General features: G+C 40.8%; 1 protein-coding gene across 2 annotated transcripts in view; it reads right to left on the minus strand.

Annotated features, from left to right (window-relative positions):
* Positions 1-312: 312 nt before the first annotated feature.
* Positions 313-14,646, minus strand: part of CD86 (CD86 molecule) — a 51,644-nt gene continuing 37,310 nt past the window's right edge. Inside the window, exons 3-7 of one of the 2 annotated variants that reach the window (XM_004675441.2) lie at positions 11,671-12,006; positions 9,537-9,848; positions 6,833-6,982; positions 3,509-3,554; positions 313-2,334 (exon numbers count right to left, since the gene is read on the minus strand). In XM_004675441.2, the coding sequence (XP_004675498.2) occupies positions 2,238-2,334; positions 3,509-3,554; positions 6,833-6,982; positions 9,537-9,848; positions 11,671-12,006 (941 nt within the window). In that variant the 3' untranslated portion in view covers positions 313-2,237. The remainder of the gene's footprint in view (positions 2,335-3,508; positions 3,555-6,832; positions 6,983-9,536; positions 9,849-11,670; positions 12,007-14,646) is intronic. The other variant, XM_012730020.1, reaches the window with a different exon arrangement.

Consider the following 14,646-nt stretch of genomic DNA (forward strand, 5'->3'; position numbering starts at 1 on the left):
CCATTAGAACCTCCCTGGTTCTTATGTGCCATACATAATTAACTTAAAAATAAATAATACATAATAGTGTATTCATTTTAAATGTACGACATAATGATTTGATATATAGGTGTATTGTGAAATGATTAACCGCACATTTAGTTAATATCATTACCATACATAGTTATACTTGTTTTCTGTAATGATCTATTCTTAGCAACTTTCAAACACAGAATATAGTTATATACATCAATTTTATAATAAAGCTATTTTCCAGGAATATTTTTACATAAGCTTTTGTTTAATAAACATACAAGCACATAGTTTTAAAATTACAGAACATAAAAGGTTACAAACTGAAAAGCAGGTATCCCCTCTTTAACGCCAAACTTCCCAGCTGTCTTCAGAAACTACCTCTTTTTAAAAATGTCTCATTCGTTGCTGAGACCAATATGTATAAGAAAAACTCTTTTTCTTGTACAATGGTTAGAGGAAAGGGAGGAAGAGAGTTTGGGATGAATCAGGGGCTTCTAGCCAGGGGGACTGAAGAGACACTGGGGAGAAGGACATGCGCTAGAAAGACGGTGGGAGTAACATCAGACTACGAGGGGTGAGAGGTAAAACTAGAAACAGAAAATGGAGAGTTGAATCAATTTAACAAAAATCAACTGAGGATTACTCTGTACAAAACATGTTAGGGACCAGCAAGAGGTTTAGAACCTAATGAAGTCAGGGGCAGGACACAGCAGACAAATGGTGTGTTACAGGGATGAGCTTTGCTAACACAGGCGTCCAAGGCCTGGAGGGCCATTACCTAGAATCAGAACTATTTCTGCACTTCAGGTCTCTCACACTTCTTTCAGTTTGGGCTGAGTGCTTTATTCCTTAGTGCTAGGCCCTGTTAGTTCACTTCCACTTCCACTAGGCTCCTCTATTCATCTTTGGTGCTCAGTTTTCTCAGAGTTGAGAATGGCACAGATAGTTCTCAAGTACAAGTTAGTTAACCTTACTCTGGACCAGCCCATATCTTCTCCAGACATCTGCAGACTGAATCAGTCTCTGACTGACTCACATCTATGTCCTCCTAATGCCATCCCCACTCTTTCTCTCAGCCATTAGTTGAAAAGATTCTAAGGTTCCTTCCATGCAGCCCATTATGAAGATGATAGCTCTCCCTGTCCACTCTGCTTCTAGCAGGATGAAACATCCTGACATCTGATAGATTATAGCATCAAAACCCCTCACCATTCAATGGGAGACACTGCAGTTTTCTTAACTCCATTTAGACAGGCTGTCATCTGTGGTTTGTCCCAAGGCTGGACAAAGGATTGGACAGATGGCCATCTAGGTGTAACTTTACTGTCAAGGTCGTTTTATTTTCCTCTTTGGAGTACTGCAACCTCTCCATTGGCTCTTGCAAAGGCCCAGACCTGCTCCTCAGTCACTTTTTCCAAACAGAGAAGCAGGAATCATGATGCACAGTGTCTCTGCCTAGGCTCATCAACAGTGTGTTAGGCAGGTGAATCCTCTGAATACTAGCAACAGCCCAGAGAGAAATGGGGTGCAGATCCAGACCTGCTACCACTTCTCTCTTAATTTCCTGATATGACGTTAATCTGCTTTTTGTTGCTAGGACACAGCCACTGCTTTCTTTACTGACTGCCCCTCACAGCCAGAAAAGGAGTCCTTAGCTGATGGACTTTTCTCAGGGCACCGTATTACATTATTATTATACACTTTTCTTTATAGGTCAAGACATTAGTATTAATATTACAAAGCTAGTGTAAACTATACTGTGTAACACTACAAAGCCAGTTACATAAATATATAGCTCCCACCCAGAGCAATGTCAGAAGGTTTTCAGTCCGAACTGTACTCGTTGAAGAGGGCACTAACAACTCAGAGGCTGTAAAGTCACTACTCCAGGGCTTGGGAGTTCTAAGTTCTGCATAAGGCACAGCTTATAAAGTTAAGAGTCTGAATCTGAACAAGTGTTAGTCCTCAACACTATCCCCAAGCCAGGAACAAGGCGGATGGATTTGGTTCACAAATATGTTCTGAATGAAAAGAAGTAGATAAAATCTGCTTTTGGCATAGGGAACAGAGCTGGCATTAGAGGAACGCTGGAGCCCACACCATTACTGATGGTAATATGTTCTTGCCTTCTGGAAGGTTTAGAGACATAAGAAAAAAGGCCAGCCAAAAAAGAAAAGAAAAGTATATAAGAAATGGACTGTCAGATAGACTTTACTCTTTAATTAAAAATGTGCAGCACTTTTGTCATCTGTAGCTGTTTTCTGAGTGTTAACAACACAATGAGCTTCATCACAACTTGCAGGTACGTGGTATTCTACACTGGAAAGACAAAAAAGAATCAAGTGAGACTTTACAGTGAGTTACTTTCATCCTCTGGATATCTGTGACAGGATAGAACAGAGGTGGCCACTGCAATAGCAAGGAGAGGAAACAAGCTATTGAAAAGCACAGTTGAATAGTTTATCTGTCCTTAATTTTGTCTGGGCCTGTCACTGCCCTGTGCTGACTCCCTGTGACATTCCCTTTGTAGACTCATCTGAACCACTTCTGAGTCAGGCCTGACAGGACAGCCCAAATCTCAGAGCCCCGGCTTACCATCCAGGATGTCTAAACTCACAGTAACTGGTGTGTCAAGGTAAGTTTGGGGCTCTCTAGAATCCCTCTGACCAGGCTCTTCACTGATGGTGGCTTGGGGCCACAGCCATTTGGATGGAGCCTTGATAACTGACAGACAGGTCCTCAGGAGGACAGAGGTATAGAGAATCTGCATCTTATTGTGGAAGAACAGGCCACCAGTGTGCCTGATGAATACATTCATTCTTTCAACAAATTCACTGAGCACCTCCTATGCACCAGACTAGGTGCTAACAGCACAAAGATGAGCCAGTGCTATATGGTCCCCCATCTATAGTTCAGCTTAATAGCACTTAATAACATAATTACACAAATACAGTCTTGTGTTATGAAGAAAAGGTGTAGGGACCCACATGATTTTATAGTAGCCTGACATAATCTAGGTTGAGGAAGGTTTTGATAGAGTAGTGGTGGGGTCAAGATGCAAAAATGAGCTGAAAAAGTGGCAGAAGAACATTCCAAACAAAGGACACAGCAGATACAAAGATACTGAGCCCAGAAAGAACTTACTGTCAACTTCGCCTATTCATTTATTCACTTGATAATATAGGGCCTCCCTCCCCCAGTCCAGGCACCATGCTAGGTTCTAGGTTGCCGTGATGAACATGTCCATGTTCATCCCATCAGACTCCTTTGATATTGATGTTTGAGTTTGCCATGCCCATGCCCAATGTCACTATGCATTGGACATCCTGCCTTCCAGTTATAACTAGAATATTTCCCTCCAGGTCCTAACCAGTCTCATCTTGCTCTCCCTCTCCATTAGTTAGTGTTTTCTTGGTTTCAGCGTGGTTCAGGTGCAAGCCAATGCAAGTTCTAGAGCTTCCGGGGAGCATGACTGTTCAGGGTCAGGACTCACCTATCCTTGGGCTGTCCACGCTCTTCTTCTTCCACTTGGATGGCTACTGAAAGAGAAGAAAAACAAGCTCAGTTAATGTATTGCCACAGATATTAAATGAGGCAAAGTTTAGGGAAGCTCTGAAGTCCTCAAAGAGAAATTACTGTAGCCTTATATGTGGTTACCTAAATGATGGAACTTCAGGGAGATGGCAAAGGAGCTCCTTGCATCCCCAAAGTAAATGCCCACCCTTGCTCACTGTGCCTGCTAATATAGGAAATAGATTTTTCATTTACAATTCTATTTTTCGTTAAATTAAAAATACTACCGGGAGGGGTAACAAATTTAATTTTAGCAATCATTAGTGATTTAAAAAGAGTTTCTGATCCTTTTCTAAAAGTAAAGTTATGAACGAGGAAAGGGGAATCTTGAAGATGTAATTCCAAGGTGGATTAGGCAGCTAACACTACTAAATATTAAAGTGTTACAAGGATGGGAATTGAGAAATCTCTAGCAGGCTAGATCTCTCAAAGTTCGAATGACTATTGGTATTGACTTACTAGTGATGCAACTTGGGATGTAAATTCTAGGTAATGTCGTCAGGATGTTGTTGTCTAACTTAGAGGCGCAGAATTGGGCTGTTAAGCTGGAAGAATTTAAGAGCTTTAGGAATCCTTAACAGCACCTCTGACGGGTTTGAACACATCAGCAGTTCTTGTGTGGGTGTGTGTAAATAATCAGCTCATTGAGGTAAATGATACATGATAAAATACAAATTGTTAGTAAGCATAGTCACACAGTCACATAAATTAGTCTTTATAGAACTACAGATTAAAACTATAAAGAGACACCATTAAAACGCACTCGAAGGACTAAAATTAAAAAAAAAACTGATAACCAACCAACTGTTGGAGAGGAATTGAAACGCTTATGCTATATAACAGAGCAATCCTAGATATTTACCCAAGAGCAATAAAAACATGGCAACACACACACACAAACACACACACACACATCCAAAGCAGTTTTTTTTGTAAGAACAAAAACCTGTCTTCAGAAATTTTATCAACTGATGAGTAAATAAGTAGTGTTATATTCACAAAATGAAACACTGTTGGGCTATAGGAATGAATGGACTTAAGAAAACATACAACATTGATGAATTTCAAAAGCATTATGTCAGATACCAAGAGCCACCTTTTCATGGTGTTGTCTACATAACAGTCTAGAGAAAGCAAAGCTGTTGTGTTAAGCAGATAGAGCTGTGATGTGTAGGGAAGGCTGGGAGAAAATGGGTTGACTGAAAAGAGGCTGAAGAGAACTTTTTGAATTTGTATAAATATTCTGTATCTTGATTATGGTAGTAATTACATGACTGCATGTATTTGTTAGACTCACCAACAACTTTACTGAAAATGGTTAGATTTTATTGTGTATGATTTCCCTCAAACATTTACTATCTCAATGGCAGGGCACATCTCCATTGACGTCAAGATTCTTTAATCAAACTCACTGACACAGGAGCCAAACCACTTTGGTTAGAGCGAACCATTTTCCCCACCCATATACTTTCTCACATTCTAAATCTTTAGTCCAACTAAAGATTGCTTCTTTATGTTTAGTTAATGCTATATGGCAATGAAGCCGAAAGAAAAAGCTCAAAACTCTCACCTTGAAGTCAAAGCCTGGACTAACGCGCGCGCGCGCACACACACACACACACACACACACACACACACACGCACACACATACTTATCCATAATATAGCCATACTTGGGTAGATTCTGAAATTTGTATTTATATATCAGAAATCTCTTAACATAACCTGTACCTACGGGATTTGAATGGTTTTGCTATGTGCCTTCTGCTAATTTATGGAGGTTGGATACGCACTGCTCAATTTCCTGTTTTTAAAGCCCAGCAAGATAAAATGAATGACTGCTAATGTTATCCATCTATTTTTCACATGGCCCTTAAGTTCAGTACATTGAAATTGTAGCTAAGGTGCTGACCAGAAGTGTTATTCATGTTGAGCTATGTGCCATCCGTGAGTAAGAAGGTTCCCTTAATTATTAATACCAGCTGTACTTCTGCAGGAGGGAATTACTGAGATAAAGCCCAACTTTATCTTATAACTTCACCCAAGCCAGTCCAGGCCACAAACAGACATTATTATAAAGGCAGGAATCACTTTGCCCTCCAGTGAACACAGACCATTTTTTTTTTAACAGAAGCCAATGAGACGTCTTTTCGATGTTTCCAGTATCAAGGGGGGACCAACCATATATGGGTCCAGCATGAGAAATTATGGTTTGTCCATGTAATGAAATCTCATAGTCATTTAAAGTGATGCTATAGAATTATACTTTACGAGTCTAAAATTTTTCTGCCTACACTTAGTACCAAAAAATTAGAAATAGTAAATGTGGCATTACTCAAAATGTGGAAAAACAGTCCTTACAATATTTCTCCACCTACAGAAAATTGTAACAGCGATTTATACATAGAAAACATGCACTGTTGTCTGCAGAGTCATTAGTTTCTGACTAGTAAAAACTATAAGTGATTATTATTTTCAGTACATTTGGTGGTGGATATAAATTAATAATAATTGGTAATCAACAGTTAATACTCTTCAAAAGGCAGTAGGAATAAGTCCCTCCCTGGTGGCACAACGGCTTAGGAAAAAGCACTACAGGATGGCTGCAGCCACCTCAGTGCAAGTTTGATCCCTGCCCTGGTGGTGATCCCTGTCCTGGGGGTGATCCACATGGTGTGGCAGACCTCTCCTGTCTTGCTTGCCTCAGCAGTGTACTTCGTGGATCTGCCTGTTCTGCTCCCCACTCTGTCTCTGGTGAATCTTCTCACTGCCTCTGCACCTCTGACCTGTACCTCAGTTCTGTATGCATACATAAATAAATCTTTTTTAAAAAAAAAGTCAGTAGGGATAATTCATCTAACTTCTCAGGGAACCTAGACTTTTAGACATGAATAGGTGAATCTTAGGGTTATCTAATCTTCCCTTGACCCAACAAACAATTCGCTTGAGCACTTTTAGAAATGTTTTCATCATTTGACTTCACTGAATTCACACAGTGACCTCATGAAGTCAGGGATGCACCAGCTGTTCCTGCAAGCCTGAAGTACCTCTGGAAAGCTTAGGTTAGAGAGGTTGCCAGAGACAGAGTGCCTCCCCTGGAAGTCCATTACAACAGTGCCAGGTGCCAGCGCTGAATCACAGTGTGAGGAACTCCACCCCTGAGGGAAAGCCTCTTTCTTGCCTCTGCCAGGGCCTAAAGGCAGCTGCCAGTGGTAATCTGTGGAAAAGATAAGCACTGACTCACCATTTTCATGAGAGGGGGCAGGCTGCTTCTTCTTCTTTTTCCTTTGCATTACAAAGAGCACCATCACAAACACTGTGAGCACGGCTACAATTAGAGCCACGTGCCAGAGGGTGGGGTCTGGAACTGACGGTGGTTCATATGGCTTTACATCTAGAAGTGACCACACGTTTTCAATCAGCCAGGAAGGTTGACTATAAAACTTTATAAGTACTGCTGCTGTCTTTATTTACATTTCTGCCTATCAGGAGACTGAGACCCACAACTTCGGGCCACAGGAAGTCCCAATTTCAGGCCTCCATGCTCACTCACACTAAGACAAATGTCTGTGCCTCTGGACAAATGCCTGGACTCAGTTGCCTTCCCTCTTGGTAGTGGGGATGACAATGATGGGTTGATGTGGTCCTTGGTTCTAGATTTTGAATAAGATGTCTCTGCTGAGACTCTGCTTTGTTATCCTAGGTCATTGGATCACGGGTCCTGAAGTTTCCCTGCAGCAGAAACTATCATCCTAATTCCTCCATCCACTATCATCTCTAGACTAGGCTCCAGATACCTCTAACCTGGACAAATATAACAATCTCCTCACTGACCTGCTAGTTCTAGTTTTATTTATTTTTCCATTGATTTCTCAGAACAGTCTTACTAGAAAACTTTTGATAGGTCTTTATGCCCTATGGAATGAGGGTCAGAATCAGCTGGTCTGATTTGACCAGAAATGACTTCCTTGCACGAGTGCCTAAGTGCCTAGAAAGTTGAAAAATAGGCTCAGTGGGGAAATTTAGAACTGAGTGGTGGCTCATTTTAGAGATATTTATGGGATGGTTCTGGTAGTTATCTCAAACTAGGGCCAGCTGAGCTCCCATTAATTTAGCTGCTATTTGAAGGCATAAGCTCTTTTCCTGGGCTTTAAGGGTCTTTGGCATTGTGGCTATATTCAACACTCTTTATGCCTATTTGAGCCTATTTGGCATGCCCAGTAAAGGTGGTTTTATTTATTATCATGGAGACTGCACCTTTAGACACCCAAAAGGGTTCTTAGCCTCAGGGTCTAACCTGTCTAATCAAATATTCAAACAGGGTCACAGAACAAGCTCCCTCTTCCTGAGACTGTGTGCGCTGAAACATTTCTAAAAATGGTGGTAACTGGAAGATTTTGGCGGTAGATGAGGAGCAGCAGGAAGGTAAGCCAAGATAAGACCATAGTGGTGGTCAGACCCTGTTCTTCTGTAGACTGTGAGAGAAGCAGAGACCCCCAGAACATGTCATGTTTGGTGGTGCTGTGGCTCTGAGAAGGTGCTGAGCTTTAGGAAAAAGCTTAGGAATGGCTCAGGATAAGCTTCTATCAGGCTAAAAGAGATTACGGTAGGAACAATCAGGATGTGCTACTGGCATCATGATTTATCAGCCTCTCAGAGGTGGAGGAGTCTGAGTAAAGGAAATCAGCACCAAGAGAGAGGTGACCCCCTAGTAATGCTAGCAAGGGGGAATGGGCATTGGGGGCTGTTCATAAGAATGTGTCCATATGCTTAGTTATGTACGAACACTGAGATGCCAAAAGAGAGGGGCAGCAAAGTCAGAGAAAGGGCAAGAAGCTGGGGCAAATCCAGAGACCAGTGCTGGGAAGGTCCAGGGTGAGTAGAAAGCAGGTGAGGGAGGGGTCAGGGTCACGGTCAAGGTCAGGATTAGAACAAGAAGTGACAGGGAGGCAATGGGTACAGAGTGCCTTCATTGTAGCAGAGAAACTTGCAATTATTGTTCTTCCAAAAGGGATCTCAAATGCAGGTGCATTCACACCAGGGTGAAGCAGGGACTTACAAATGGCAGGCTCCTATGAACAGATATTGCTGAATTTCAAGACTTTCCTCCAGCTGGATTAGTTCCATGCTACATCATCAACACAGCACAGCATCCCTGCTTCTGAGTCTTTCCATGAATTGTGCCTACAGTGCCTGGCACAACTGCCAGTGCCCATGTCCTCTTAACTTCCGAGTCTTAGGGTTTTTCTTTCTGCTCTGGAAGCTACCACATATCTGAGGATCTGTTATCTCCTCAGCGCACTTATTAATCTCAATTATTTGTTTGATAATATTATCAGGTCTTACTTTAGGAAGATTTCCCTGATTGTCAAGGAACTTGCCTACTCTGAATGCCTATGAAACTTATTGTCAGTCTTTCTTGTCTTAAATTTAGTTATATATTTCCATGGAATGTAATTTACTACAATTTCATCTTGTTCAAGTCCATCTTGTTCCATATGTGTGCATCTCCGAGTTCTGATTCTACTGAAATCCTCTTTAGGGTACTGAATATGACTTATACTTATTCCTTGTAACTAACAATCTCTAGAATGATCTATACTCATAGCAAGTGCTGTAGGAATGTGTGTATATTTGTGTGTGTATAGGTATGTGTGTACACACATATATAAACATGGAATGTGTATATTTGTGTCAATGTTTTAGTGAATCTTCTAAGCAAAGATAGCCTAGATGACTGGGCAAATTTCAAGTTTCCTAAGTGCACCTTGGGTTTATAGCTTTCTGGACCCCACAGCACTCAGATGAAGCAGGAGCCCACTATCTGGGTTCCTCCTAATTGTACGATAAAATAGCCCAGTTCAAGGTATACTGGCAAGCAGGATGACATACCTTAACCATTTGTATATACTACCTGATAGAAGAAATAATCTTGGGAACAGCTTTACCTATAATGAGAGATGGAGAATAAAGTGTTGCCATTGTTACTTGAGGTTCCAGGGCACAGGAGATGTTCACCATTTTTGCTTCAGGAGGGACTGGAAAAGACAGGCTGGCAGAAACACTGTACAATTCTGTGACATTATCTTGATATATCATCATGTTAGCCATATATTCATCAGATGAATTCTCTGTTTTTATAACAAAAAACATTTTGATAGGTTCTGGGTAACCTTGTTGGGATGAGCAGGTTACATTTATGATGCCTGAATTTTCTGTTCCATTAGAAATTTCCATTATTTCAGGTTGACTAAAGTTTGCTGAAAGAAAAATAGAGATACAAAAAGTAGTCAATCCAACTTTAAATATAGCTAGAAGAAATAGCCAAGAACTAGATACCCAGTTTAGGGATTCTCTGGGGGCATACCTGGTAGCCTATGAATGTCTAAAATATGGGCTCAGCCCATGGTGAGAACCATATAATGATTCCACATTTATTTTTCAAAACTGGAGTTTAAGGCCATGTTACTTCCTGCTTATCCATCTACTTACTCAAACAAGGGGTGCACTCTGAGTGACAGGAGGGCTGAAACTGACTTAACAAACTTATTTATCAATTAACTACATATATTGTGAGACCTGTGAGGCTGTGCCTAGTGAAAATAATTAAGTCACTGTTTAGGGAATAGAGTTTTGACAAAGAAAAGTGGTCTGATTTTAGAACCCAAGCATCCCATTGGGGCTATTTCAGCTGGCTAGACTCATGGGCAGAAAGGGATTGAGATTAAAGTCCCATCAGGTACAGAGACCATGGCATAGTCTGTGTCTTATCTTCCAGAAACCCAAGCTAGTGGAAAATTTGCAATAAAAAAATGGGATGTGTATATTTGTGTCAATGTTTTAATGAATCTTCTAAGCAAAGATAGCCTAGATGACTGGGCAAATTTCAAGCTTCCTTAAGTGCACCTTGGGTTTATAGCTTTCTGGACCCCACAGCACTCAGATGAAATGGGAAAGGATCAAAACAAGGGAGAGTGAATCAGTGGTGGGAATTTTACAGGGTATACACAATAACGTAAAATAAATGAATAAATGAATAAATAAATAAATAAATAAATAAATAAATAAATAAATAAATAAATAAATAAATAAATAAATAAAAGGAAACAGAATACTGGATTTTGGAACAACTGCCAATGTGTCTCCATCATATACTATGAGATATAAAACCCAGTCACTTTTCTGGATTAAAAAGATGTGGCATATATACACAATATAGAATATTAATCAGCAATCAAAAAGACAAACTCATGCCTTTTGCAGCAACATGAATGGAGCTGGAAGGGATCATGCTTCGTGAAATAAGCCAGAAAGAAAAAGAAACATACCAGAAACCAGAAACCAGATGGTTTCACTCATGGCAGCAAGTAATTTATATACAGCCTCTTGTTAAATGAAGGGAAACTCAAATCAGTCAGCTACCACCCTCGCTAGGAGCTTTAGGCAAAGATAGCAGGGTGAGAAATCATGAACCAAAGGAGAAAATGAATGTAAAAGAGAGCAGAGCTCTATCTGGCTATATAAATTTAGTAAAGAACAAACTGTTCATAGCTTTCTCTTAGCCTTGTCACCTTTGTTTGACTAGCTCTATTTTGTCCCGAATCAGATTTTTATGGCTGTATATATGGTGTAAAAAATACAAAGGACAGGACCTTCCTGGTGGCAAAGGTGTTAAAATCTCAACACTATCAAGGATCTCCAGCCACTGCAGCATGAGTTTGATCCCAGCCAGGGAGCTGACCCACACGGTGCAGCAGACCTCTCCTGTCTCACTTGCTGCTCCCATCAGCAGTGTATTTCAGTAGATTTCAGTAGGTTCATCTGTTCTGCTCCCCACTCTCTTAGGTGAATCCTCTCACCACCCACACCTCTGGCCTACACCCCAGGTCATTAGTTAAAAAAAAAACAACAACAACACAGAGGACTACTGCCAAAACCTTCCTTCCCTTCCAATGGATTTCCCAAGAAATGGTGGATTTCTGCCTTCTCTCTGTAAGCCCTCCCGGCCACCAGAAACATTTCTCTGGTTATTTCAGTCTCAGCTGAGAAGACCAGGGATCTGAGCCAACGCTGACTACATACCAAGAACTGATAGATAGAAACCCATCTGGTAGATGGGAACCATTCCAATGTTGCGCTGCTTATGATGGACATAACAATAATATGTGCCCTCGTCCTTGATCTCAATGTTGTGGAGTTTCAAGGTCCAACTGCCCAGGTCAAAGCTTGTGCGACCCTTGTACATGGGATGTACGTTGTGAGGATTTTCACTGCCTGTATATAGCTCATAAAGAACCTTATCTTGGTTCTGCCAAAATACAACCAGCTCATCCAGACTTGTATTTTGAGGATTTTTAAAGCGGCATGGCAGCAATCCAGTGTCACCGAAATATGCCTGACTTGTCTCGGCAGCAGCATCTTAAAAAAAGAAAATTAGACATTAGGGATGGAGAAATAAGAGAGAAGGGAAAATAATAATTCCGTTTCTCTTTATACAATATAGAGACTTCCTTATCAGTGATGATCCTGAAGAACTGGATGTTAAACACTGGAACTCCACATACACAGACAGCTGAAGAACTACACTCTTGTTCTCACTGCCCTGCTAACTAAATGTGTGGCCTTGTGCGAACTGCATCCATTATGAGTTTCATCTTCTTTCCTGTTTAATGAAGGGGTAGACTCCCTAACTGTTCTAAGGATCTTCCTATAACCTGAATGCAGATTGATGCGCTTCCCTGTAGCCGTGGCTTCATCACTTCTCCACCATCACCAAAACATCTCCCCTCCTTATTCCTTATTCCTTGGTCTGCTGTAGCATGATATCTGATGGTAGTAACAAGACAGAGATTACCCTTTTCATTATGCTTCAATAGTTGGGACCCACATTGAAAAATATCTTTGAAATTTAAATAGTTCCCTCTATGAATCTTCTGCATGATTACTGATCCCAATGGTATGAAATAGTTTGGAAATGACACAAATAATCAACCAAAGTCTATATTTTCAGTGACCTCTCTAAACTCCTTCAGGGATCAGAAAGAAAATTGGTTGTTATGGTTGTGGTCATAAAAGATCATTTAAGATACATGAATGAAACACTTACATGAATCAAAGCTGGGAAAGTCTGAGTGTGCTTCTAGAGTGTGGGGAAACCCTAGACATCACAAACTTGCTCTTCCCAGTATGCATTGTCCCTGGAAATTTTTACAACCCAGTGGAGTTTAGAGACAATTTGTCCCCGTGGCCATATTGATGCTTGTGCAAAGGATTTGGGTCGCCTAACTTTATAAATGTGATTGATTACAGGGGTTTTGTAGGATTTATTCTAGGTCATAGAATAACCTGAGAGTTGGCCAAGTAGTTAAGTTATGGGCACAAAATGCAGGATGAGGAGTAAATGTTGCTTCTTTGTTGATAGGAAGTTAAAAGACACTTGGAGAAGGAAGTTAGGGTGGGATCTTAAAGCTTCATCACTCAGCTCAGAACATAGTAAGAGTGGAACGGGAAAGTAGGTTAAGTAAGAGAGATGAGAGGAGTTTCCTTTGAGGCATTCTTTGGCGACTGGTGGCAGTCATTGTTTGAATCATTGTATTTCTAGTCCAAGAGGGACTAGAAGGACAATAGCAGCGATGCACACTTAGCAAAATTGAACTTTGTGCACTCTGGCATGAGAACACATAATAAAGAGCCTTGGTAGTCTTTAACTCTAGGCATAAGTGAGAAGTTGAATTATTGCCTATTGTATTCATGGGAACTCTGTAAACTTGTAAGTATAAAATGCAACATCTGAAAGAGATGAATTCTCACATTAGAGGGAGGAGGGAAAGTCTATTTGGGTATTTGGAACAATGAAAGGGGGAACTAAGGAAATTTGTTGAATCCAATAATTACCTTACAAGGCAATCCTGGGATTTTTACTACTCTTTTGTTAAATTCTGAATGACGATGCAATAGTGCCACCTACTGTTAAAGTGTCTACCAGCTATCTCTGGGTGAACTCATTCTGTTTTTATCACCAATTTGCCATATGACCTATAGCAGATGACCTAATGGAGAAACCAAACACACATAATTCTGTCAGTTAACGGTCAACATTATGTTATTACTCAGCAATCAGTTGTGCTTTTTGAGCCTGGAAATGACTTATCTATCTTCTTCTATCTTGATTCATGCTCATTTCTCTGCACAGTACCTCCCTCTTTCCCACTCACCCTCTCCAGTCACTGCGGGACTGAGGGATCCAATTCTCTCACCAAGGTTTCTCTTTCCCAATATTATAAGATTCCCCCCACCCAACCATTCTAACTTCCCCTTCTTTCCCTACTAACAGAGAGTGTGGTCTGTGTTCTGCAGGCATTGACATCACCTGGGATGGTCAGAAACACAGAATCTCTGACCCATCCTTGATCTGAAAATGTAGTTTTAGAAGCTGCAATAGAGGATCACCATATCTGTCTCCAGAGTGGAGCAGAGAAGATAATGACAGGAAAAAAATTGTTTCCCATCTATCCCTCCCCAAACCCTTTCTTATCCACCTGCAGTGAAAATCACTCTGAAGTTCATTCTGAATAGAACTGAAAGTATTTCACAGCTGACCTTCCATAGTTTCCCACTAATCACCAGCTTCTATGATGTGACTCAGAATTCAGCAAGCTAATCCCCTCTTTGAATTTTCCTAAGTGTCTTCATCGACTCCCCTATTATGATCCCAAATATCAGAGCACCCAGGTAACAAAGTTACTGGGACTCCACTGTTAGGTAAGCACTGAATTCTCTTCCTATCCTAGTACCTGGGTAATAGAAATGGTCTGGATCTAGTTAAAACTAGTTAATATGACAACATCGGAATCTAGGCACCAAGAATCCATTTAACTACTCCCTGATCAACTGGAGGAGGTTACTTCAAAAGATATTTGAAGTCTTCCTTAGCAATATAATGTCTGAATGTCACACATAAACTATAGTCTGTTAACCTTGTGTGTCTCTGACCTCATCTGGCACTTCAGTTTTCCCATGTTGAAAAGCAGGTCTTATGTATTCAAGGGCCATCTCTTC

Source organism: Condylura cristata, unplaced genomic scaffold (genome assembly GCF_000260355.1).
Source record: "Condylura cristata isolate star-nosed mole 26May11 unplaced genomic scaffold, ConCri1.0 scaffold00003, whole genome shotgun sequence".
Lineage (NCBI taxonomy): Eukaryota > Metazoa > Chordata > Mammalia > Eulipotyphla > Talpidae > Condylura > Condylura cristata.